This window comes from Pseudophryne corroboree, chromosome 2 (genome assembly GCF_028390025.1).
Source record: "Pseudophryne corroboree isolate aPseCor3 chromosome 2, aPseCor3.hap2, whole genome shotgun sequence".
Taxonomy (NCBI): domain Eukaryota; kingdom Metazoa; phylum Chordata; class Amphibia; order Anura; family Myobatrachidae; genus Pseudophryne; species Pseudophryne corroboree.
The window spans coordinates 839,733,490-839,761,308 of NC_086445.1; the positions used below are offsets into that span (position 1 = coordinate 839,733,490).

General features: G+C 41.5%; 1 protein-coding gene across 4 annotated transcripts in view; it reads left to right on the forward strand.

Moving 5' to 3' along the window:
• The window catches only part of CNKSR2 (connector enhancer of kinase suppressor of Ras 2), an 805,595-nt gene extending 778,202 nt beyond the window's left edge, over positions 1-27,393 (forward strand). For 2 of the 4 annotated variants that reach the window (XM_063955759.1, XM_063955760.1), the window contains exon 24: positions 24,406-27,393. In XM_063955759.1, the coding sequence (XP_063811829.1) occupies positions 24,406-24,621 (216 nt within the window). In that variant the 3' untranslated portion in view covers positions 24,622-27,393. The remainder of the gene's footprint in view (positions 1-24,405) is intronic. The other 2 variants (XM_063955761.1, XM_063955763.1) reach the window with 2 other exon arrangements.
• The last annotated feature ends 426 nt before the right edge of the window (positions 27,394-27,819 follow it).

Genomic DNA, 27,819 nt, shown 5'->3' on the forward strand with positions numbered 1-27,819 from the left:
GGTCGCGTTCCGCTTGACTTGACAATTTTGTCACCAGCAGGTCTTTCAACCCCAGCAGACCTGTGTCTGCCGGAAAGAGAGATCCAAGGTAGGCTTTAAATCTAGGATCGAGCACGGTGGCCAAAATGTAGTGCTCTGATTTCAACAGAATGACCACCCGTGAATCCTTGTTAAGCGAATTAAGGGCTGCATCCACAAGTCCCACATGCCTAGCGGAATCGCTCCGTGTTAGCTCCTTCTTCAATGCCTCCAGCTTCTTCTGCAAAAGCCTGATGAGGGGAATGACCTGACTCAGGCTGGCAGTGTCTGAACTGACTTCACGTGTGGCAAGTTCAAAGGGCATCAGAACCTTGCACAACGTTGAAATCATTCTCCACTGCACTTGAGACAGGTGCATTCCATCTCCTATATCGTGCTCAATTGTATAGGCTTGAATGGCCTTTTGCTGCTCCTCCAACCTCTGAAGCATATAGAGGGTTGAATTCCACCTCGTTACCACTTCTTGCTTCAGATGATGGCAGGGCAGGTTCAGTAGTTTTTGGTGGTGCTCCAGTCTTCTGTACGTGGTGCCTGTACGCCGAAAGTGTCCCGCAATTTTTCTGGCCACCGACAGCATCTCTTGCACGCCCCTGTCGTTTTTTAAAAAATTCTGCACCACCAAATTCAAGGTATGTGCAAAACATGGGACGTGCTGGAATTTGCCCATATTTAATGCACACACAATATTGCTGGCGTTGTCCGATGCCACAAATCCACAGGAGAGTCCAATTGGGGTAAGCCATTCCGCGATGATCTTCCTCAGTTGCCGTAAGAGGTTTTCAGCTGTGTGCGTATTCTGGAAAGCGGTGATACAAAGCGTAGCCTGCCTAGGAAAGAGTTGGCGTTTGCGAGATGCTGCTACTGGTGCCGCCGCTGCTGTTCTTGCGGCGGGAGTCCATACATCTACCCAGTGGGCTGTCACAGTCATATAGTCCTGACCCTGCCCTGCTCCACTTGTCCACATGTCCGTGGTTAAGTGGACATTGGGTACAACTGCATTTTTTAGGACACTGGTGAGTCTTTTTCTGACGTCCGTGTACATTCTCGGTATCGCCTGCCTAGAGAAGTGGAACCTAGATGGTATTTGGTAACGGGGGCACACTGCCTCAATAAATTGTCTAGTTCCCTGTGAACTAACGGCGGATACCGGACGCACGTCTAACACCAACATAGTTGTCAAGGACTCAGTTATCCGCTTTGCAGTAGGATGACTGCTGTGATATTTCATCTTCCTCGCAAAGGACTGTTGAACAGTCAATTGCTTACTGGAAGTAGTACAAGTGGGCTTACGACTTCCCCTCTGGGATGACCATCGACTCCCAGCGGCAACAACAGCAGCGCCAGCAGCAGTAGGCGTTACACGCAAGGATGCATCGGAGGAATCCCAGGCAGGAAAGGACTCGTCAGACTTGCCAGTGACATGGCCTGCAGGACTATTGGCATTCCTGGGGAAGGAGGAAATTGACACTGAGGGAGTTGGTGGGGTGGTTTGCGTGAGCTTGGTTACAAGAGGAAGGGATTTACTGGTCAGTGGACTGCTTCCGCTGTCACCCAAAGTTTTTGAACTTGTCACTGACTTATTATGAATGCGCTGCAGGTGACGTATAAGGGAGGATGTTCCGAGGTGGTTAACGTCCTTACCCCTACTTATTACAGCTTGACAAAGGGAACACACGGCTTGACACCTGTTGTCCGCATTTCTGGTGAAATACCTCCACACCGAAGAGCTGATTTTTTTGGTATTTTCACCTGGCATGTCAACGGCCATATTCCTCCCACGGACAACAGGTGTCTCCCCGGGTGCCTGACTTAAACAAACCACCTCACCATCAGAATCCTCCTGGTCAATTTCCTCCCCAGCGCCAGCAACACCCATATCCTCCTCATCCTGGTGTACTTCAACACTGACATCTTCAATCTGACTATCAGGAACTGGACTGCGGGTGCTCCTTCCAGCACTTGCAGGGGGCATGCAAATAGTGGAAGGCGCATGCTCTTCACGTCCAGTGTTGGGAAGGTCAGGCATCGCAAACGACACAATTGGACTCTCCTTGTGGATTTGGGATTTCAAAGAACGCACAGTTCTTTGCGGTGCTTTTGCCAGCTTGAGTCTTTTCAGTTTTCTAGCGAGAGGCTGAGTGCTTCCATCCTCATGTGAAGCTGAACCACTAGCCATGAACATAGGCCAGGGCCTCAGCCGTTCCTTGCCACTCCGTGTGGTAAATGGCATATTGGCAAGTTTACGCTTCTCCTCCGACAATTTTATTTTAGGTTTTGGAGTCCTTTTTTTTCTGATATTTGGTGTTTTGGATTTGACATGCTCTGTACTATGACATTGGGCATCGGCCTTGGCAGACGACGTTGCTGGCATTTCATCGTCTCGGCCATGACTAGTGGCAGCAGCTTCAGCACGAGGTGGAAGTGGATCTTGATCTTTCCCTAATTTTGGAACCTCAACTTTTTTGTTCTCCATATTTTATAGGCAGAACTAAAAGGCACCTCAGGTAAACAATGGAGATGGATGGATTGGATACTAGTATACAATTATGGACGGACTGCCACGGTTAGGTGGTATAAAAAAACCACGGTTAGGTGGTATATATTATAATAATAATACAATTATGGATGGACGGACTGCCTGCCGACTGCCGACACAGAGGTAGCCACAGCCGTGAACTACCGCACTGTACACTGGTTGATAAAGAGATAGTAGTATACTCGTAACAACTAGTATGACACTATGACGACGGTATAAAGAATGGAAAAAAAACCACGGTTAGGTGGTATATATTATAATAATAATACAATTATGGATGGACGGACTGCCTGCCGACTGCCGACACAGAGGTAGCCACAGCCGTGAACTACCGCACTGTACACTGGTTGATAAAGAGATAGTAGTATACTCGTAACAACTAGTATGACACTATGACGACGGTATAAAGAATGAAAAAAAAACCACGGTTAGGTGGTATATATTATAATAATAATACAATTATGGATGGACGGACTGCCTGCCGACTGCCGACACAGAGGTAGCCACAGCCGTGAACTACCGCACTGTACACTGGTTGATAAAGAGATAGTAGTATACTCGTAACAACTAGTATGACACTATGACGACGGTATAAAGAATGAAAAAAAAACCACGGTTAGGTGGTATATATTATAATAATAATACAATTATGGATGGACGGACTGCCTGCCGACTGCCGACACAGAGGTAGCCACAGCCGTGAACTACCGCACTGTACACTGGTTGATAAAGAGATAGTAGTATACTCGTAACAATTAGGATGACACTATGACGGTATAAAGAATGAAAAAAAAAACCACGGTTAGGTGGTAGGTATATAATAATAAATAATACAATTCTGGTCGGACGGACTGCCTGCCGTGTGCCGACACAGAGGTAGCCACAGCCGTGAACTACCGCACTGTACACTGGTTGATAAAGAGATAGTAGTATACTCGTAACAATTAGGATGACACTATGACGGTATAAAGAATGAAAAAAAAAACCACGGTTAGGTGGTAGGTATATAATAATAAATAATACAATTCTGGTCGGACGGACTGCCTGCCGTGTGCCGACACAGAGGTAGCCACAGCCGTGAACTACCGCACTGTACACTGGTTGATAAAGAGATAGTAGTATACTCGTAACAATTAGGATGACACTATGACGGTATAAAGAATGAAAAAAAAAACCACGGTTAGGTGGTAGGTATATAATAATAAATAATACAATTCTGGTCGGACGGACTGCCTGCCGTGTGCCGACACAGAGGTAGCCACAGCCGTGAACTACCGCACTGTACACTGGTTGATAAAGAGATAGTAGTATACTCGTAACAATTAGGATGACACTATGACGGTATAAAGAATGAAAAAAAAACCACGGTTAGGTGGTAGGTATATAATAATAAATAATACAATTCTGGTCGGACGGACTGCCTGCCGTGTGCCGACACAGAGGTAGCCACAGCCGTGAACTACCGCACTGTACACTGGTTGATAAAGAGATAGTAGTATACTCGTAACAATTAGGATGACACTATGACGGTATAAAGAATGAAAAAAAAACCACGGTTAGGTGGTAGGTATATAATAATAAATAATACAATTCTGGTCGGACGGACTGCCTGCCGTGTGCCGACACAGAGGTAGCCACAGCCGTGAACTACCGCACTGTACACTGGTTGATAAAGAGATAGTAGTATACTCGTAACAATTAGGATGACACTATGACGGTATAAAGAATGAAAAAAAAAACCACGGTTAGGTGGTAGGTATATAATAATAAATAATACAATTCTGGTCGGACGGACTGCCTGCCGTGTGCCGACACAGAGGTAGCCACAGCCGTGAACTACCGCACTGTACACTGGTTGATAAAGAGATAGTAGTATACTCGTAACAATTAGGATGACACTATGACGGTATAAAGAATGAAAAAAAAAACCACGGTTAGGTGGTAGGTATATAATAATAAATAATACAATTCTGGTCGGACGGACTGCCTGCCGTGTGCCGACACAGAGGTAGCCACAGCCGTGAACTACCGCACTGTACACTGGTTGATAAAGAGATAGTAGTATACTCGTAACAATTAGGATGACACTATGACGGTATAAAGAATGAAAAAAAAACCACGGTTAGGTGGTAGGTATATAATAATAAATAATACAATTCTGGTCGGACGGACTGCCTGCCGTGTGCCGACACAGAGGTAGCCACAGCCGTGAACTACCGCACTGTACTGTGTCTGCTGCTAATATAGACTGGTTGATATTTAAAGAGATATTAGTAGTATACAACAATACTATACTGGTGGTCAGGCACTGGTCACCACTCCTGCAGCAAAAGTGTGCACTGTTAATTAATATAATTGTACTCCTGGCTCCTGCTAACAACCTGCAGTGCTCCCCAGTCTCCCCCACAATTAATTATAAGCTTTTAATTTATACATTGATGACTGTGCAGCACACTGGGCTGAGCTGAGTGCACACAGACTGAGTCACACTGTGTGACTGACTGTGCTGTGTATCGTTTTTTTTTCAGGCAGAGAACGGATATAGCAGAGAGAAGTGAACGGATATATTATATTAAATAAAAGTTAACTAGCAACTGCACTGGTCACTGACTGTGGTAAACTAACTCTGTCTGCGACTCTGCACAATCTCTCTCTCTCTATCTAATCTATCTCTATTCTAATGGAGAGGACGCCAGACACGTCCTCTCCCTATCAATCTCAATGCACGAGTGAAAATGGCGGCGACGCGCGGCTCCTTATATAGAATCCGAGTCTCGCGATAGAATCCGAGCCTCGCGAGAATCCGACAGCGTCATGATGACGTTCGGGCGCGCTCGGGTTAACCGAGCAAGGCGGGAAGATCCGAGTCGCTCGGACCCGTGAAAAAAAACATGAAGTTCGGGCGGGTTCGGATTCCGAGGAACCGAACCCGCTCATCTCTATTGATTACTAGAACCTATCACCTTCTCCTTATCCCCGGCCGGGGTCAGCGTTATGTTTGTGTAGGTCGCGGTGTCCGGCTGCAGCTGCACGCTACCTTGCCTCTCCTCATCAGATGCCGCTCGACCTTCCTCTTTGCTGGAGATGATATTCAGTAGTTGGACTGTGGTTAGGAGGTAGAAACAGTACCCCAGGTGCATAGATGTTTCAAAGTGCAGATGATGGATTGTCCTTAACGCGTTTCGCCGTTATATCCTTTTAACGGTTTCCTCAGAAGGTATCCAGCATTGTTTAACACCCTCCTATTTAAACCAATCTCCACCAATGGGTTTCATTCACTAATTAGAGGGCACAGGTGTATTTCTGGTGTCTTTATACATTACTTAGTGACCAGTTAAATATTCCTCACATTAGTAAAACAGAGGAAAACAAACTTCTCATAGTAATAATTACTTATATATATATATAAATGTTTCCTCTGGCATCATTAAAGTTAAATATCTCAAATTAGAAACATCATTAAAAGTGCATATATATACACATAAATAATCATATAATTATATACAATGGCAACACATGAGTAAAGATAGTATCATTAGAGCCGGGGGATAAGTAGATTTAATCAGCCATCTATCATGTTACAACATGCATAGCCCAGTGGACAACAACACCGACTACCATCTCACCAGCCCGGGTTCAAATCCCGCTCAGCAGTATTTTTATATATCAATATCTTATATTTTCTCTATCGTCCTAGTGGATGCTGGGGTTCCTGAAAGGACCATGGGGAATAGCGGCTCCGCAGGAGACAGGGCACAAAAAGTAAAGCTTTTTCAGATCAGGTGGTGTGCACTGGCTCCTCCCCCTATGACCCTCCTCCAGACTCCAGTTAGATTTTTGTGCCCGGCCGAGAAGGGTGCAATCTAGGTGGCTCTCCTAAAGAGCTGCTTAGACAAAGTTTAGCTAGGTTTTTTATTTTACAGTGATTCCTGCTGGCAACAGGATCACTGCAGCGAGGGACTGAGGGGAGAAGGAGTCAACTCACCTGCGTGCAGGATGGATTGGCTTCTTGGCTACTGGACATCAAGCTCCAGAGGGACGATCACAGGTACAGCCTGGATGGTCACCGGAGCCGCGCCGCCGGCCCCCTTGCAGATGCTGAAGTCAGAAGAGGTCCAGAATCGGCGGCTGAAGACTCCTGCAGTCTTCTAAAGGTAGCGCACAGCACTGCAGCTGTGCGCCATTTTCCTCTCAGCACACTTCACACGGCAGTCACTGAGGGTGCAGGGCGCTGGGAGGGGGGCGCCCTGGGAGGCAAATGAATACCTATAAAGGCTAAAAATACCTCACATATAGCCCCTAGAGGCTATATGGAGATATTTAACCCCTGCCTGATTTTTCTAAATAGCGGGAGACGAGCCCGCCAGAAAAGGGGCGGGGCCTATCTCCTCAGCACACGGCGCCATTTCCTCTCACAGCTCCGCTGGTCAGGACGGCTCCCAAGTCTCTCCCCTGCACTGCACTACAGAAACAGGGTAAAACAGAGAGGGGGGGGCAAATTTATGGCGATATTTTGATATAACAAAGCAGCTATAAGGGAGCACTTATTATAAGGCTATCCCTGATATATATATAGCGCTTTTGGTGTGTGCTGGCAAACTCTCCCTCTGTCTCCCCAAAGGGCTAGTGGGTCCTGTCTTCGTTAGGAGCATTCCCTGTGTGTCTGCTGTGTGTCGGTACGTGTGTGTCGACATGTATGAGGACGATATTGGTGTGGAGGCGGAGCAATTGCCAAATATGAGGATGTCACCCCCTAGGGAGTCGACACCAGAATGGATGCCTTTATTTATGGAACTACGGGATAGTGTCAACACGCTAAAGCAGTCGTTTGACGACATGAGGCGGCCGGACAATCAATTAGTGCCTGTCCTGGCGACTCAAACACCGTCAGGGGCTGTGAAACGCCCTTTGCCTCAGTCGGTCGACACAGACCCAGACGCAGGCACTGACTCCAGTGGTGACGGTGACGATTCAACCGTATTTTCCAGTAGGGCCACACGTTATATGATTTTGGCAATGAAGGAGGCGTTACATTTAGCTGATACTACAGGTACCACTAAACAGGGTATTATGTGGGGTATGAAAAAACTACCTATAGTTTTCCTGAATCAGAAGAATTAAATGACGTGTGTAATGAAGCGTGGGTTGCCCCTGATAAAAAGCTGATAATTTCAAAGAAATTATTGGCATTATACCCTTTCCCGCCAGAGGTTAGGGAGCGCTGGGAAACACCTCCTAGGGTGGACAAGGCGCTAACACGCTTATCTAAACAAGTGGCGTTACCCTCTCCTGAGACGGCCGCACTTAAAGATCCATCAGATAGGCGGATGGAAAATATCCAAAAAAGTATATACACACATGCAGGTGTTATACTACGACCAGCTGTAGCGACTGCCTGGATGGGCAGTGCTGGGGTAGTTTGGTCAGAGTCCCTGATTGAAAATATTGATACCCTGGACAGGGACAATATTTTACTGTCGTTAGAACAAATAAAGGATGCATTTCTTTATATGCGTGATGCACAGAGGGATATCTGCACACTGGCATCACGGGTAAGTGCTATGTCCATTTCGGCCAGAAGAGCTTTATGGACGCGACAGTGGACAGGCGATGCGGATTCAAAACGGCATATGGAAGTTTTGCCGTATAAAGGGGAGGAGTTATTTGGAGTCGGTCTATCAGATTTGGTGGCCACGGCTACAGCCGGGAAATCCACCTTTCTACCTCAAGTCACTCCCCAACAGAAAAAGGCACCGACTTTTCAACCGCAGCCCTTTCGTTCCTTTAAAAATAAGAGAGCAAAGGGCTATTCATATCTGCCACGAGGCAGAGGTCGAGGGAAGAGACAGCAACACGCAGCTCCTTCCCAGGAACAGAAGCCCTCCCCGGCTTCTACAAAAGCCTCAGCATGACGCTGGGGCTTCTCAAGCGGACTCGGGGACGGTGGGCGGTCGTCTCAAAAATTACAGCGCGCAGTGGGCTCACTCGCAGGTAGATCCCTGGATCCTGCAGATAATATCTCAAGGGTACAGGTTGGAATTAGAGACAGATCCACCTCGCCGTTTCCTGAAGTCTGCTTTACCAACGTCCCCCTCCGAAAGGGAGACGGTTTTGGAAGCCATTCACAAGCTGTACTCTCAGCAGGTGATAGTCAAGGTACCTCTTCTACAACAAGGGAAGGGGTATTATTCCACTCTTTTTGTGGTACCGAAGCCGGATGGCTCGGTAAGGCCTATTCTAAATCTGAAGTCCTTGAACCTGTACATAAAGAAGTTCAAGTTCAAGATGGAGTCACTCAGAGCAGTGATAGCGAACCTGGAAGAGGGGGACTTTATGGTATCCTTGGACATCAAGGAGGCGTATCTCCACGTTCCAATTTACCCCTCACACCAGGGGTACCTCAGGTTCGTTGTACAAAACTGTCACTATCAGTTTCAGACGCTGCCGTTCGGATTGTCCACGGCACCTCGGATCTTTACAAAGGTAATGGCCGAGATGATGATTCTTCTTCGAAGAAAAGGCATATTAATTATCCCATACTTGGACGATCTCCTAATAAGGGCGAGGTCCAGAGAACAGCTAGAGATGGGATTAGCACTGTCTCAAGAAGTGCTAAAACAGCACGGGTGGATTCTGAATATTCCAAAATCCCAGTTAATGCCGACAACTCGTCTGCTGTTCCTAGGGATGATTCTGGACACGGTTCAGAAAAAGGTTTTTCTCCCGGAGGAAAAAGCCAAGGAGTTATCCGACCTTGTCAGGAACCTCCTAAAACCAGGAAAGGTGTCTGTACATCAATGCACAAGAGTCCTGGGAAAAATGGTGGCTTCTTACGAAGCAATTCCATTCGGCAGATTCCACGCAAGAATTTTCCAAAGGGATCTGTTGGACAAATGGTCAGGGTCGCATCTTCAGATGCACCTACGGATAACCCTGTCTCCAAGGACAAGGGTGTCTCTTCTGTGGTGGTTGCAGAGTCCTCATCTATTGGAGGGCCGCAGATTCGGCATACAGGATTGGATCCTGGTGACCACGGACGCCAGCCTGAGAGGCTGGGGAGCAGTCACACAAGGAAGAAACTTCCAGGGAGTATGGACGAGCCTGGAAACGTCTCTTCACATAAACATTCTGGAACTAAGAGCAATATACAATGCTCTAAGCCAGGCAGAACCTCTGTTTCAGGGAAAACCGGTGTTGATCCAGTCGGACAACATCACGGCAGTCGCCCATGTGAACAGACAGGGCGGCACAAGAAGCAGGAGTGCAATGGCAGAAGCTGCAAGGATTCTTCGCTGGGCAGAGAATCATGTGATGGCACTGTCAGCAGTGTTCATCCCGGGAGTGGACAACTGGGAAGCAGACTTCCTCAGCAGACACGATCTTCACCCGGGAGAGTGGGGACTTCATCCAGAAGTCTTCCACATGCTGGTAACCCGTTGGGAAAGACCAATGGTGGACATGATGGCGTCTCGCCTCAACAAAAAACTGGACAGGTATTGCGCCAGGTCAAGAGATCCGCAGGCAATAGCTGTGGACGCGCTGGTAACGCCTTGGGTGTACCAGTCGGTGTATGTGTTTCCTCCTCTGCCTCTCATACCAAAAGTATTGAGAATTATACGGCAAAGAGGCGTAAGAACGATACTAGTGGTTCCGGATTGGCCAAGAAGGACTTGGTACCCGGAACTTCAAGAGATGATCACGGAAGATCCGTGGCCTCTACCTCTAAGGAGGGACTTGCTTCAGCAGGGTCCCTGTCTGTTTCAAGACTTACCGCGGCTGCGTTTGACGGCATGGCGGTTGAACGCCGGATCCTAAAGGAAAAAGGCATGCCGGAAGAAGTCATTCCTACTTTGATTAAAGCAAGGAAGGAAGTAACCGTGCAACATTATCACCGAATTTGGCGAAAATATGTTGCGTGGTGCGAAGATCGGAGTGCTCCGACGGAGGAATTTCAACTGGGTCGATTCCTACATTTCCTGCAATCAGGATTGTCTATGGGTCTCAAATTGGGATCTATTAAGGTTCAAATTTCGGCCCTGTCGATTTTCTTTCAAAAAGAATTGGCTTCAGTCCCTGAAGTCCAGACCTTTGTTAAGGGAGTGCTGCATATACAGCCTCCTGTGGTGCCTCCAGTGGCACCGTGGGATCTCAATGTGGTTTTGGACTTTCTAAAATCTCATTGGTTTGAACCACTAAATAAGGTGGATTTGAAATATCTCACTTGGAAAGTGACCATGCTTCTAGCCCTGGCTTCTGCCAGGAGAGTATCAGAATTGGCAGCTTTATCTTATAAAAGCCCATATCTGATTTTCCATTCGGACAGGGCAGAACTGCGGACTCGTCCGCATTTTCTCCCTAAGGTGGTGTCAGCATTTCATCTGAACCAGCCTATGGTAGTGCCTGCGGCTACAAGTGACTTGGAGGACTCCAAGTTACTGGACGTTGTCAGAGCATTAAAAATATATATTGCAAGGACAGCTGGAGTCAGAAAATCTGACTCGTTGTTTATATTGTATGCACCCAACAAGATGGGTGCTCCTGCGTCTAAGCAGACGATTGCTCGTTGGATCTGTAGCACAATCCAACTTGCACATTCTGTGGCAGGCCTGCCACAGCCTAAATCTGTAAAGGCCCACTCCACAAGGAAGGTGGGCTCATCTTGGGCGGCTGCCCGAGGGGTCTCGGCATTACAACTTTGCCGAGCAGCTACGTGGTCAGGGGAGAACACGTTTGTAAAATTTTACAAATTTGATACTCTGGCTAAGGAGGACCTGGAGTTCTCTCATTCGGTGCTGCAGAGTCATCCGCACTCTCCCGCCCGTTTGGGAGCTTTGGTATAATCCCCATGGTCCTTTCAGGAACCCCAGCATCCACTAGGACGATAGAGAAAATAAGATTTTACTTACCGATAAATCTATTTCTCGTAGTCCGTAGTGGATGCTGGGCGCCCATCCCAAGTGCGGATTATCTGCATAAATTGTACATAGTTATTGTTAACTAATTCGGGTTATTGTTGAAGGAAGCCATCTTTCAGAGGCTCCGCTGTTATCATACTGTTAACTGGGTTTAGATCACAGGTTGTACGGTGTGATTGGTGTGGCTGGTATGAGTCTTACCCGGGATTCAAAATCCTCCCTTATTGTGTACGCTCGTCCGGGCACAGTACCTAACTGGAGTCTGGAGGAGGGTCATAGGGGGAGGAGCCAGTGCACACCACCTGATCTGAAAAAGCTTTACTTTTTGTGCCCTGTCTCCTGCGGAGCCGCTATTCCCCATGGTCCTTTCAGGAACCCCAGCATCCACTACGGACTCCGAGAAATAGATTTATCGGTAAGTAAAATCTTATTATTATATTATTCATTAGCCTCCCAATCATTCATAGCAGGATATATTCCCTAACTAGCCGGCAAGACTTTCTTTTGCTTAATTTCTACTATATAGCCCAATTATATTTATTGGCTATTATTGGTATTAGATATCAATCCTATTTCAACAAGCATAGCTCAGTGGATAGCACCACCGACTACCATCCTGCCAGCCCCGGTTCATACCCTACTCCATAGCATCATATAATTACATCATTAGTATATTTTAGTATCCCGATCACACATAACAGGACATGTTCCACAATCAGCCATCGTACCTCTCTGTTCCTTAGTTTGTACTATATATTCAGATTATAATTTTGGCTATTATTATTATCAGGACACAGATCCTCATAGTCTCTATATTATTCAAATGGGACCTTTACAAGCAGAGCAAAAAAATCAGGATGAAGCAAACTACTTATAACAAGCTCTTTTTAGACATTTATCAGATATTTCACGTTTTTTCATATATATTTTTAAGTCTCATATATTATTGATTTCTATGGTATTATTAAGCCCCAAAGGTGACAATGAACCAAGAGATCAGATCCAAAAAGCCTCCCTTTTACAGAGACGATTGAACCTGTCTCCACCTCTTACGGTGACTGGTATAAACTCGATGCCCTGTACTATAAGACCGTCCATACTTCCCTGATGTTTACATTTAATATGTGTAGACAAACTATGTGTTCTTACACCTTTCATAATGTTTCGTCTGTGTTCTAGAAACCTTACATTTAGTTTTCGTGTGGTTCGGCCTACATATTGGATGCCACACATACATGTTACTAAGTAGATCACATAGGTGGCATTACAATCGATATGTCCCTTAATTTCAAAATCTGTGCCGTAGGTGGTAGAGTGAAAATATGTACTCCTGTGTTCTATAAATCTACATGTTATGCATCCTAAACGGCCACATTTAAAGCATCCATTTTTTAAAGGGATAGAACTGAGCCAAGTTTTATTTGCTTTCATGGCTGGATCTGAACCTATATAATGGCTAGGTGTTAAAAAAAACTCTGTAGATTCCTAGCTTTCTTGAAAACTATCTGGGGGTTTACTTCCAAAAGAGGAGCTAATATCTTATCAGCCCTTAGGATCGCTATATTCTTTTTAAACAATTGTTTGATTTCCCTAGAACTAGAGTTACATTTAGTTATAAACCTAAGTTCAGTATTTTGTTTGAGATCAGTCAAACTGTTAGATTCACTTTTAGTCGTCAGTAGCAAGACCTCTCTATCCATTGTTCTCGCTTGTTCTTCTGCTTTTGTCAAAATATCATCTGGATAGTCTTGTTCTAGAAGTGCAACTGTGAGATTTTGAGCCTGTTGGTTATAGTCCAAAATTTCTGAACAATTCCGTCTATGTCTCATATACTGACTTCAAGGTATGTTCCTGAGCCATGGTAGATAATGACAACTTGAGTAATTTAAGAACTTATTGCAGTCTACCTCCTTCTTATATGTGGATGTAATTATATTACCATTTTTTACTTCAAGAGCAATATCCAAAAAGGAAATCATAGATTCGTGAATTGTGCTGGTAAATTTAAGACCAAATGAATTCTGGTTCAGATATTCCACATAGCTCCTGGCCGAATTCATGTCTCCCTCCCATATAAAAAACATGTCATCTATGTACCTGCCATAGAGCACCAAGCCCGCCCCAGGAATGTCTGGCCATATAAGTGTATCTTCAAACAGGCCCATATATAAATTGGCAAAACTAGCGGCGAACTTGGTGCCCATGGCGGTACCCAGAATCTGCAGATAAAACTGTGCATTAAAAGTAAAATAATTGTGAGTTAGAGTAAATGTGATGGCATCTAAAACTAATTGCCTTCTGGCCTCGCTCAGATCACCATCTATAGATAGAAAATACTCAACCGCTTTTACTCCAGCTGAGTGTGGAATATTAGTGTATAATGACTCTACGTAACACGTAATAAAAATATAATTATCTTGCCATATTATAGTGGACAATAAATTCAAAAAGTGTGCAGAGTCCCTGATGTATGATATGAGCGAGACCACATGTGGTTGCAAAAAAGAATCAATAAAGGATGATAAATTTGTCGTGAGGGATCCAATACCAGATATAATGGGACGCCCGGGAGGTGAAGTGAGGGATTTGTGAATTTTGGGCAAATGATAATACGTGGGTGTTACAGGGTATGGGTTAAATAAAAAATTATATTCCTGTTTGGATATTGCTCCATTTGTATACGCTCTCTCCAGGAGCATCTTGAATTCACAGACAAAGCCAGATGTTGGGTTATGGAGTAGTTTTGAGTAGAATCTAGTATTATTAAGCTGCCTATATGCTTCCTCCTCATAAGCTGTTTTGTCCTGAACTACTGTACCACCCCCTTTATCTGCATTTTTAATAATAATAGACTCATCCTTCATTAAATTCCTCAATGCTTTTCTTTCTTCTTTGTGTAAATTATCCCTCTGTTTTCCTTTTTTTCCCACATATGCCTCTCAAGCCATCTAAGGTTAGAGTGTAGAATGTTTCAATCATTCCACTTTTGTACTGCATGGGATAAAATTCCGATTTTTTCTTAAATTTATTCCTGTTGTTTTGTTCTATATCGAACAGTTTCACTGTACTACTGTTTTCCTGCTCTAGTTCTACAAGTATTTTTAAGGCTGGTTCATCTGTCGTATCCAATATAATGGGGAACAGATCCTCATCTTTATTTTTGAGGGTTTTGTTGGCAAAGTATCTTTTTCTACACAGGTCCCTAGTAAACCTGTTAAGTTCAATGAAGAGCTCAAACAGGTCGGGAGCCTGCGTGGGTGCAAATTTTAGACCTTTTGCAATAACTGCTTTTTCACTTTCACTAAGAATTCTGGTGGATAGATTAAAGAGCCCTCTATTTCTTATTCTCTTCTTGCACTTTTGTTGCTGTTTTCTATATCCTCCTCTACATCCTCTAGTTCGAAACCCTTTCTTTTTGGTGAGTCTTGGCTCAACACTGAGAACCTGTTGCGGTTCTTCCAGATAGGGTAAAGGTCTTTCCCTAAAAAAGAGGGATCAGAGGATGGAGTAGAGGGTTTATTGGATGTCTGCTCCCTATTCTTAGGTCTGGCTCCCCCATGGTTGTTCCCCCCAATGAATCTAGTGTCATTGGTGTCTATTGTTATGTGTCGATTCCTCATATTCTTTTTAGGACTCTGTTGTTTAGTTATATCCCTCCCGGTCCTTTACCTGTTCTACCGGTTTATCGATTCTGTATGGCTTGTTGGTACGACCATATCTCCCTTTTGAAGATAAATTGACCGAGTCTTGTCCTAGATTACTACTAAACCTTCTATTATAAGATCTCACTTCATTTCTCTCATAGTCTTGGTTATCTCTATTTTGTTTCTGATTCTTTGTGGATATCAGTTGCTGTTCAAAACTCTCTATCTTCTGAGTGTTATAAAACACCAAAGGGTTACTATTTGTAGCTATGTAATTACAATTTTTATTGCAGTGTTTCAACGTAACCCTTTGGTGTTTTATACAAGTGTGTGTTCAATCAAAGCAGAGTTCTTTGTATTTTATTGTTTAATAAATGTTATAAAAACCAATGCGCTCTCTGAGAGATATATATATGTATATGCTCAAAAAAGATTTAGTTTAATTCATTTTAGTATAACTTCAGAATACTAGGTGAGAGCAGCTTATATGGTTATAACTTTTTAGAGTGACCAGTTATTTTTAAGAAATATTTTATATATAAAAAAAGATTTATTAGTTCTATTATTGCGCCTGAGAGTAATACACAAGCAGATATAAATATAAATTTATTTTTGATATAAAAAGAAATATTCGTATGTGTATATAGTATCTGTAGAAAGGGAATTATATATTTTTACTTATGCTGACTGGTTTGAGTGCGTCCCCGCTGGCTGTCTCCCCACTGGCTGTCTCCCCGCTGGCTGGCTGGATCCCCGCTGCTGCTGTCCTGCTGTCGCCGTCGCTGACTGAATCAAACCAGATCCAGCAGGCGCACAGGCTCCTCACATCGCGTTCCCAATCATGCATTGCGCGGGTGCGCGGCTGACATCATTATGTCACCCGCCAATGCATCATTGGGAACACTCTGGACTCAGAGAGGCGGCAAGTCACACTTGGATCGCGGTCTACCGGTGAGTGCTCCGCGAGCCACCGGTAGATCACAATCAAAGTTTTGGCCGCCTCTGTTCTAGAGGGACACTTCTTTGCAGCAGTTGTTAATTTTATGCCTTTATAATAGTGCTCTAGTGCATTTTCTCAACCATAGCAGAGCCTTATTTAATGTTATGCCCTATTGTAGTGCCCTAGTTTCTTTTATGAATCACAGTAGTGCTTAAGTTCACCCTATGTCACATTTCAGAGCTGCCAGTACAGTACCCCCAATTCACATTATGATATATAGTGCTCCCCGTTCATATTGTGTCTCATTACAGTGCCCTGGTTCATATTATATAACAACATGCCCTCCAGTTAATTTTATGCCACACTACAATGAGCAAGTCCAGGGGCATACCTAAATATATTGCAGGCCCCAAGGAAAAAGTTTGAAAGGACCCCTATGGCGAAAAATGTATATACAGGTTGAGTATCACTTATCCAAAATTCAAAATCCCACAGTTTTGGGTCCCCTACTGAGGTTCTGACATATATATTATAGATTATGTGTGTATATAGATATATTATAAATATATATTTTGATCTTCATGGATTTGGTATAGCAGAGGTAGTGCCGATATTTAAAAAAGGGGAGCAAAGCTGAACCAGGTAATTATAGACCACTTAGTCTTACATCTATAGTGAGGAAAGTGTTGGAAGGTATTCTAAGGGACAGTATTCAAAAGTTCCTTGAAGCAAATAAGGTCATTAAAAGGAACCAGCATGGATTTGTGAAAGACAGATCATGTCAGACCAACTTACTTGGCTTTTATGAAACAGTAAGTGCGAACCTAGATCAGGGCAAGGAGGTGGATATAATCTTTTTAGACTTTGCCAAAGCTTTTGACACTGCACCACACGTGCGTCTTATCTACAAGCTACAAGAAATAGGGCTAGGGAGCACAATATGCACACTTGGGTCAGTAATTGGTTAGATAATAGGGAGCAGCGCATTGTGGTCAATGGATCATTTTCAAATTGGACTAAAGTACTAAGTGGTGTGCCACAAGGGTCTGTACTTGGACCACTTTTGTTCAACATTTTAATCAACGACCTAACAGTAGGTCTAGAGAGCATGGTATCAATTTTCGCAGACGAAATTGTGTAAGATTATAAATACGGATGGGGATGCTGAGTCTCTTCAGAACGACTTAACTAAACTGGAAGCATGGGCAGCAAAATGGAGAATGAGATTCAACACAGACAAGTGTAAGGTAATGCACTGTGGGGGCAAGAAAGACTTAGGGGTTCACATAGATAACAAATTAAGCAGTAGTACCCAAAGTAGGAGTGCAGCAAAGAAGGCTAATAAGATATTAGATGCATAAAACGGGGAATTGATGCAAGGGACGAGAGTATTATACTCCCATTATATAAATCACTAGTGAGGCCTCATCTTGAATACTGTGTGCAATTTTGGGCACCATATTACAAAAACGATATCCTGAAGCTAGAAAAGGTTCAGAGGCGGGCGACCAAACTAATCAAGGGCATGGAGACGCTGGAATACGAGGAAAGGCTTGCAAGGCTAGGCATGTTTACATTGGAAAAGAGGAGACTAAGAGGGGACATGATCAACATCTACAAATATATAAGGGGTCAATACACAGAGCTTGGGAGGGACTTGTTTTCTATAATATCAGCACAGAGGACACGTGGTCACTCGCTTAGGTTAGAGGAGAGGAGTTTCTGCACATTGAGGCGAAAAGGTTTTTTCACAGTAAGGACAATACGTGTTTGGAATTCCCTGTCTGAGAGAGTAGTAACTGCGGACTCAGTCAACACCTTTAAGAATGGGTTAGATAAATTCCTATTGGATAAAGATATTCAGGGTTATGGTGCGTAGGCACGCATTATAGTTAATATAACTAGTCCTAACAGAAAAATAACTAGTCCTATAATAAGACTGCACAGGAGACAATAAATAGGTTGAACTCGATGGACAATTGTCTTTTTTCAACCTTAGTTACTATGTTACTATGTGTCATTATCTCAGTAGGGGAACCAAAAATGTGTGATTTTGAATTTTGGAGAAGGGATACTCAACCTGTAACACATGTAACTTTGACAGGGAAGGTGGGCCCCTCTCAGCTCTGGGCCCCACAGCAGCTGCATTGCCTGCAGCTATGGTAGCTACGCCCTTGACTAGAGGTCTTCTCAGTTATCTTTGGGTATTATTCATAACACTCTTTCAGTATATGTTCTAACTTTTTGCTGAGTGGCAGAACTAGTGAGTAGTGGGCCCAGTTGCAACTATATGTTTTGCCCATATCTCCATATTGCCTCCATCGTCTAACTGTTATTAAGACACACACATACTAAAACCTTCATGCGTTTTTCCTTACTCTCCATTATACACATGGTCTTGACACAAAGAGGAAGATTTACTAAGGCATCTGAAACTGAAAATAGGGATGGCTATAGATGGGTTAATCATCAATGATCACCATCGATGGTACCATCAGTGGTTAACTGCATTAGTATAAAACCATTAACAGGTAATCCATTGATGGTTTCAACCACCAATGGTCATCCCTGTGCCATGCATTGGTAAGCTGTCAGCCAATCAGAGCCTGGGGGCGTCATTTCGTGGGTCTGTCGGGGACAGAGCAATACTCCATACCCAGCATTAATTGGGGGAGAATAACATTGTGGAGTCTATACCATTAATGGTGTAGAACCATTGTTTCTCTGCCATCGATGGCAAAATGGGCATCAACCATCAATGATTTTTAATCGGGCATCAACCATAGATGATTTGAAATCATCTATTGCTATCCCTACTGAAAAGTGGTTATGTTGCCAATAGCATCCAATCACATTCTATATAGAATTTCTCTATTGCGTTCTAGAAACTGATAGAATCTGATGGTGATGATGTTGCTATGGGCAACACCATGACTTTTCATTTTCAAAGGCTTTAATAATTCTACCCCAAACACTCACATACGCATTGACACACACTCCCTCACATACTGACAGATTACATCTGATAAACACTGGCACAAACATACCTCTCTCAGACAGACTGGCACAAAGGGCCAAAATGTAATAGAGTGAGAGTTTCAAAAAGTGAGAGATTTGGTGGGTTTTTCAGGTTATTTTAAAGTGGCAATAATTTACACAGCAAGATCAACCTGGTTCGGCAGTGTAAATGATTGCCACTTTAAAAACTGAAACACCTTACCAAATCTCTCACTTTCTGAAACTCTCACTCTATTACATTTGGCCCACACACTCTAACACACTGACACATTCAATCTCATAAACACACTTCTCTCTCCATCACACTGTAAAATCTGATTGGTTGCTATGGTTAACATCTCCACTTCTAAAAACAGACACTTTCGTGAATATATCCCTCTTTCTCTTACACACTGACACACTTTCTCGCACACACTCCCACTTGCCTCTTCCTGCTGTGTGACTGCAGATAAAAACCATCAATGGTTTGTCACTAAAGATCGATGGTTTTCCCTTAAGTGATTGAGATGATGGTTCTTCGCCATCGATGGCAAAACAGACAGTGAGGATTTGTTTGTTTTTAATCTCCCTCGGTGCAGGGGAACAGAGATCAACCCCATCCACCATCAGTGATTGCCTGTTGCATGCCATTCATTACAGTAGTGATGGCCATCAATGGTTCTTGCCATGATGTTAATAACTGATGGCATCATTGATGGGTAACCAATCAGTGGCCTACCTGCAGCCTCCATCTTCCTGGGTAATGTTATTTGGGGATGATTCTGTGCCCTGATTAGTTGAGTGATTCTTTGGTGGCAGATGCTGCTGAGTAGTTCCAGGCTAATCAGGATACTCCTAAGCATTACAACAGGCCACCAGGGGAGAGGATGGCATGCATACGGCTCATGCATACGGCTACTGCACTCCCCAAATCTTATACCCTATGCAGCTGCCGTAAGATGTTTAATGCTAGCATTAGACCTGACTAGTAGTGGTTTTAATTGATCTGTATCCCAGTGGTTTTGAGGAGGTAGCACAATTTGTCCCTGACTTTTAATTGTGGGTTAATAGGTCTATGGTTAGGCATTTAGGAGTGTATTAATCATAGGGCAAAAAAAATAAGTTTCGGCAAGCCTACCTCCTTTATATACCATCCGCAGTCAGGGTTGCTCCCTGTCTAACATTTTCTAGGATGCAATACTGTGACAATCCCCAGCGTCTTGACTATGATGTCAAAAGATTATAAAACAACTCATGAGCACACAGGGCCCTTTCTTCCCTATGTGTGATGTCTGCTATACCTTTTGTTAATCTCAGCTGTACATTTTGTTTTAAGTACAATTATATTTGCATGGTTTATAACTGACTGGGCATTGCTTCAGAATTTTGTGGAGATTTACAAATAAATGATAACAATATATAATATGTGATTATTACTGCGCTTGTATATATTACCTGCTCCACATAAAATAAGAATACCAAAATAATTTAAAAAAAGGAGCACTTGTTGTGAGTTATACCGCTCATACCTGTAAAAAAATTGGGTTAGTGATAATGTTTACAGCCCCTTTTTGAGGTGTTTTTGTTTAAGATATACCCCATGGTACTAATGTGGACCCCAGCATCCTCTATGGACTGCGAGAAAAGGATTTACCGGAAGGAGGCGCCGCTACACGTCATCGTTGGACGCTCGGCAGAGCAACTTGCTCACATACCGCTAACTGGCGGTGAGGAAACCAGGTCCGGAGACCGGAAGCAAGCCGCGATCAGCGGCTTGTAAGGTAGGGACAGCAGGGCTAGACAGGACGGGACAGCTGCACACTAACATCACCCACTTCTGTTACCGGACCAATTTACATTTGGAATCCTCAATACTCCATATCCTCATCTTAAACAAAAACACCCCAAAAAGGGGCTGTAAACATTATCACTAACCCAATTTTTTTACAGGTATGAGCGGTATAACTCACAACAAGCGCTCCTTTTTTTAAATTATAAATGATAACAATGTTGAAACTTATTCTGTATTATACACCATGGCAAACGACTGAAAGTAATAATCACGGCCCACATCACTAGCACTCGAGCTACCACTGGTATTCATTTACAAAGCACATTGGAAACCAACAGCAGTATTACATGTATTTGTACTGGTATTATGCCTCTGTGGTCTTGTGCATCACGGGGCATGCCTACTTACTACTCTCAGGTGATGCCTTAGGAAACTAGAAGTGCACCTGAATGTGCAGAGTTGCAATGTAACATCACATCAAAGTCCATCTCCCTATCACTTAGAACCAGGAATTTTGTACATTTAACTACCACAGTTCTCACAAAAAAACACTGCTTATTTCAGTGGTTCCCAAACATTTTTTTAATAATTGCGCCCTAGATTATCAGAATGTTTTTCATGGCACCCCTAGGCTAAAAGTCTGTTACTGAGAAATTTTGACAGAAATATTAAATTAAGTAAATTGTGTTTACATGTCATCCTTAGGGTCAGTTGTGTGGTGAGGGACAAGGTATGCTTCTGTTTGTCCACATAGTTTATGATTGGCAGCCACCAGTGCTGGTTTTGCCTAATACATTGATCATAAACAATGTGAATTGGTCCTAGACCACCAACCCAGGCACCCCTGTAAGTGTCCTGAGGCACCCAGTTTGAGAGTCACTGGCTTTAATTAATAATGAGAATAAAGTGACTGTTGTTTTTCCATGTGTTACCTTTGTGTGAGTGAGCACTTTTATTACCTTTATCCTTGCTGAGATGCAACATGGAGGCGCAAAATGAGTCCCATTACAAAAAGCAAAATTCAAGTCATTTTGCAGCATGAAAAGTGCACTCTGTTGCACAGCATATGTCCGCCATCTCCCCCACTCTCTAATTTCAGTTTACTTGCTTCATTACATGAAATCACATATTTACACTTCTACAATAGTAATCACACTTATTGCATGTTTAGCAAGTAATGCTCTCCAGTAATTTCAGGGAGTTCTCCCAGTTTAAGTTCCGGCTTTCACTTCCTTAGTAATAAGACTTTGTTATGTGCAGGGACTTGAAGACACCAGTGCTGCTATGATGCCCCCTGCATGTGCCTTCAGACATCCTCTCCATGAGGTTTAAAATGTCAGAGAGAGAGATTATGACGCCTTCACTCCAGCTCATTTCTAACGCTGACCTGTGCAAACAGCTGTTCCTATACAAATGCATTCATTCTGCTTTCTAATTACTTTGACTCAAATCTAGGTACCAGTCAAAACCCAGGACAGGACCAAATCTGGTTCTGTGATGTACCTGCACTATTTTGCTCCTTGTAAATTACCCCAAATGATGGTCATGGTTCCACAGCTACCACTTGCCCAACTCCTCCCATACGCTATGCTGCATAAATGATTGAAGAGATCAATTATAAGTAAGAGTAATGAGAGCATTCTGTATGGTTTAATTGAATTGTTGGGTTCTGCAACAGATACATTCATCCGGACAGCAATTTATATTTTATGTTGCATTATGAAGAGTGGTAAATTCATTTTGGAACTGAAAATCTTGTAAATTTTAGTTTTCATTACTAGTAACTACATAAAATAGCTAACTTGGATGGAATTACCATTTTCCAATATTGGGCCTGAATCAGAGATGTACAGTACGCAAAGCGATCTCCAAAGTTTTATGTACTGCGTATTGTATGTGCAGAACAGGTCCTGCGTCTTCAGATGCAGTACCTCCTATGCCGCAGCCTGATTTACCGGCTGCACCGTTTGGGGAATTGGATGGCGGGAAGCGTTTTCCAGAATGGAATCATGTTGTCTCCATTTTGTGGAAGTGCCGAGTCCAGTGTCTGCGTATTCATATGTAGATTTATTGGCCCCTGCAGTGTGAATTCCCCGTACCCACAGATTAACCTGGAGGTTACTTAGGTAGCCAATTTCACACAGAGTGATCCGTTGCTGTGTCTTCGGACGTGGCAGCAGCGGATCACACAAGCATGCAGGAGGCGTCTATTAACAGAAGACACCTCCAGCAGCATTAGCATATTTACACACAGCAGCTACTTCCAAAGATGCAGCTGCTGTGCATACTACATCTATCTCTGAATCAGGCCTATTGTTTGATATTTGATCATCCAATTGAAACTAATATTGAAGTATAAACAAAAGTCTGGTGTTGGAGCATGTGTTGATCGTATAAAGTCTCAGCAATAGTGAGGCGCATGTATTTACTTATATATTATTTTGGTAATAATAAACAATATATTGTTCATAAAAAATACCCTGAGATTTGTGGTAAGTGGATTCGCAGGAACTGCGCTTTCCCTGCAATGTATTAAATTATCGTCTTATTTATCACATCCCATCCACATATGGGCTGCGGCTTGTGATAAATATACCCGTATGTGTGAAGTCTTTCTTAACTCTTTTTTAAATAATTACAAGTTATCAAAAGTGGAACAATTTATGTACAGAACAAAGTAAATTGTTGACTGTGATTGTTCTACCCGCTCAAACACAGGAAGATAATTTTTTCAAGTATTAGAAGCAGGTATTGGTAAATTTTGTATATATTCTGTAAAAAAAAAAAAAAACAGTTCAAAAACCTCTACTAGGTAAACGTGTAGACATTTTACATAGCATGGCATCACTACTGGTGATAAGTAACATAAAAGATAATCTCAATAAGTAGCATTTTTAGACTCCACTATGATGCTAGGGAGATATTTATGTAGATAAACACTATGGCTGGTGTGAATAAATACATATCTCAATAGCCACACATGTAAAGATTCAGCGGTTATTTAAAGGTGGATTTCTCTTACTTGCAGCCTTTGGGATGTACACAAATTGTCACCAGAAAATATTCTCTGGTGCAGTTGACAGCATCAGCACATTTCTTAATGTTTTGTGACTGGTTGTCCCAGGTGATATTCCCAATCCTGGAAAGACTTGTGGAGACTGTCGCCTTTGTAAATAGATAACATATCTTGAAAACGGATATCTTGTTAAAGTTCCCCTTTTAGAGTTGAATGTTCCATATTCTTTGAGCACTGTATGAAGCAGAATAACAGCAACACTTAATATTTGACATTATGTATTTCCAAAACGTATAGGATATTGTTTTTCAGTGCAATATACAGAAATGTATTTTTGTTTGTTGCTTTTTTTAATTTTATTAATCATATTTATGACCCAAAATTACATTTGTATAGTTTAATATTTGAGCTTTTGGTCTAAAGGGACTGTTTATTAATTTGATCTTATATACTATGATGTAATTTACTTAGTGATATTTATACGTAACACCTAATTATATTAAGTAATGTTTATTTTATGTTTCAGGCCAAAGAAGGAGAAGTAGCTATTATTGATAAAATTTTGGAGAATCCAGATTTGACATCTAGAGACTTTCAGGAATGGAAGCAATCATATCTTGACCTTTTTTTGGACATCTGTCAGAAAAGCGATGCAAAGAATTGTGAAAGCGTCTCATCTGAAGTGGATGCCCTTATTCAGTCTCTATCTCACACACACTCTTACATTGAAACGCATGTATAATTGTCGTATTCTCTTATATCTACGCCTAACAATGAAAACTTTTCTATTTAAATTATTATATGGAAAGTATGGTAAAATATATTGTAAAATATATTTTAATGTTGCTGATCTATGTGAAGTAATCATTATATTGCCAAAATGCCAGTCTAATTTTGGCATTTGTATATTTTTTATGCTATCAGTGCTCTGCTTTGTGTTAATTTTGTGGTTAAAAATAATAATAAATATGTATTAAATATGTTGGTCAAGCTTAGGGCTTTATATTTGAAACAGACTAATTTTTCTATTGCACAGAATTTTTTTCTGGGTAAGAATATAATGTTCCGTAAAATTCAAAATAACATTTGTTTTTTTTTTAACCATAAATATATTCTAACAATGCCTCTAAAATATATTAAATGCTGCAATTGTGTTTTTAGGTTTAATTTGAAATAAGAAGATTAACTGTAAAATAGAGAATAACACTGGATGAGGAAATTTATATGGCACACTGTTTACTGTTAAATATAGTTATTTTAATGTGAACTTGCTCTGGGAAACAAACCTATTCAGAAACTATTAGCCATATTACATATAAATATATATATAGATATATAAATATAACAGTGCCGGAACTTTTCATATTGCCAGAAATCTACCTCCCTAACTATGTCCCATCTTTTTGAAAGTGTTATCCTTGTGGACAGTACTATATTAAATTAAAGATGGATTGCTATATAAATCATGTGAAGTTTCTTTTAGACTGATATATCTACTGGATTATTCTTGTACCATTTTAGTTTCTAAATATATAAATATATATATTTGTTAGAAATTTTACATATGAGGAACGGTTTCTATGAAACATTATGTTCCAAAGTCTTTATCTGTTGGGTTTTTTCCTGGCTGTGATTAAACAATCACAATTATGCATTACATACTGTACAAGACTCAATGAATTTTATTGGCTTGATTAAAATGATACATTACAAGGATACACTATTTTGCAGTCCTTGCAGCTAAAAAAAAATTAGAAAAAAATAAAATAAAAATATTAGTTATGTAGCACTTAGCCTTTTATACCAATCAGAGAAAATATTTTCAAAGCTTTACGTGCAGAGAATGTTCGATTTTGTCACTCTTAAGATGGAAATATCAATAATCATAGAAAATATATTAGATGAAAAAAAAGGGTTCTGTACCTTTTTACACTGGTATATTATATTAGTAAGAACACATTCATCTTAACCTTTCTAGCCTACACATCATGAATAACCATTAACAAACTACAACAATAAACACTCAAACAATTGTCAAACAGAGCCTGTATTACCCAATGTGATTGGTCCAGTTCATTAATGCCTGTGGTTTCCCACTTTTTATCTGAGAATGTACATTGGCCAAGCTTTAAACAGACAGCCAATTAAAAAATATTGCATGATAATTGCATGACAAGGCACATGCTTTTCTCGTTAATGTTCATGCCGTTTCATGACCAAAGCATTTTAGCTAGATGGAATCCTTAAAGAACCCCTTTTCACCTCTGCTTACTTAATGCTTGAATTGTTTGCAACAAGTTGTGTCTAGACAGTTGGATTCAGACCCATTAAGCCAATTCAAAGTGATAGCTTGTACAGAAAGAGTATAGTGATAGAGGAATATGCATTTCAGTGGCAATTCCATTTACCAATATCTCCTATTAGAAAGACTGAAAGTCCATCAGAAATATCAGTATATAAATGACTATTTCTAGTTGTGTGTGCTGTTTATTGACTGGTTGTTTAGAATGTTAATAGTGGGATATAAGGCCTACTAAAGTGTGCTCTTTCTTTAACCAAGTCACTCTAGGCTACCCAGATTGTCCCATATGATGGTGGGATGAAAGACACAAGCCTTCTCAAGGGTTAGTTGAGTAGTCTGAATCTTCCCTTGCTATAAATGCAGGCTAAAGCTTGCCTAGGTTGAGGATACTTTCATTATTCTACTGTATTTCAATATCTCCATTTAAAAAATGTCATAAAGTTAAGTGTCATGCTCAATAGAAAGGTTTTGTTTTCCTTTGCCAATCACATCATATAATGATTCCTTTTCCTACTGAACATCATTAGCTGTAGTACAATACAGAGATAAAAAAAATGTATTATGTTATCTCATTGCATTAAACAATACATTTCTTGTTCTGATTTAATGCACCATTTTAGTTCCATGCATTAGCATAATTTTTAGGTCACAGAATTGCAAAATCCAGTTTGTATAATTAAATATTACATTCCCATTTTCTTTTGCAGTAAAGGTATTTATCATCTTTACACACTTGCCTGTGCAGATGAGTGTACTTAAAATCTCCAGAGTTAAGACATTTTCCAGTAATTATGTGTTGTTGAACATTAGATAATGCAGTGATACTTTTTCTGTTAGCTTTGCGTTATTGGTAAATGAATATTGATGTTTTATAAAGATTGCAACTTGCACAGGAAACTAGTGGCCTTTCTTCAGTGTTTAAAAAAAAAAGAAAAGAATAATAGATATATTTAATTTCCATTGGCGTCATGCTCCGGTTGTACTGTTGGTATAATCTAAATTGACATAATCTGTAAAAAAACAGGCATTTTCTTTCTGTATAAAAAGGTATTTCACTTCTGCATGAATACAGACCTTAACATTATACTAATATCTGTTTTTGTATTTACCCAGAAAAAATGTTTATTGAAAATGTTTGTGTTCATGTACAATGCATTAAGATCTATTGTTTTATTGGACTGAGAGGAAACAATATAAAGCTTATAAGAAAAGACTTATGTCCATATTTATTTCCATTGTTTATTGCCATGTTTGTGTGACTGTTCTATCATTCATACTCTAACAAGTAATTAATTATTGTTGTTATTATTATTATTATTTACAATTATAATGAAGCTGCTGTCTTTAAAGAATCTCAACCATCTTTCATATGAGGATTGTGATTATCGGCTCTTTGTATAAGTGTTTGCCTATAATCCATTATCTCTGATGTCATTACTTTTTTATTAGTGAAACCTGTGTTTTATAAACAAAAACACACCGCCAGAAGGAAACGATTACATACAGTATATTGGAAGTCTGCCTTTAATACCTGTTTTTGCACTGTGGAAGGAAACCTGGAGCAGATACTGTATGTGGCAAATGTACATGATGTACTCAGGGCTCTGGTAATAATTGAAACCATGGCTCTTGTCTTTG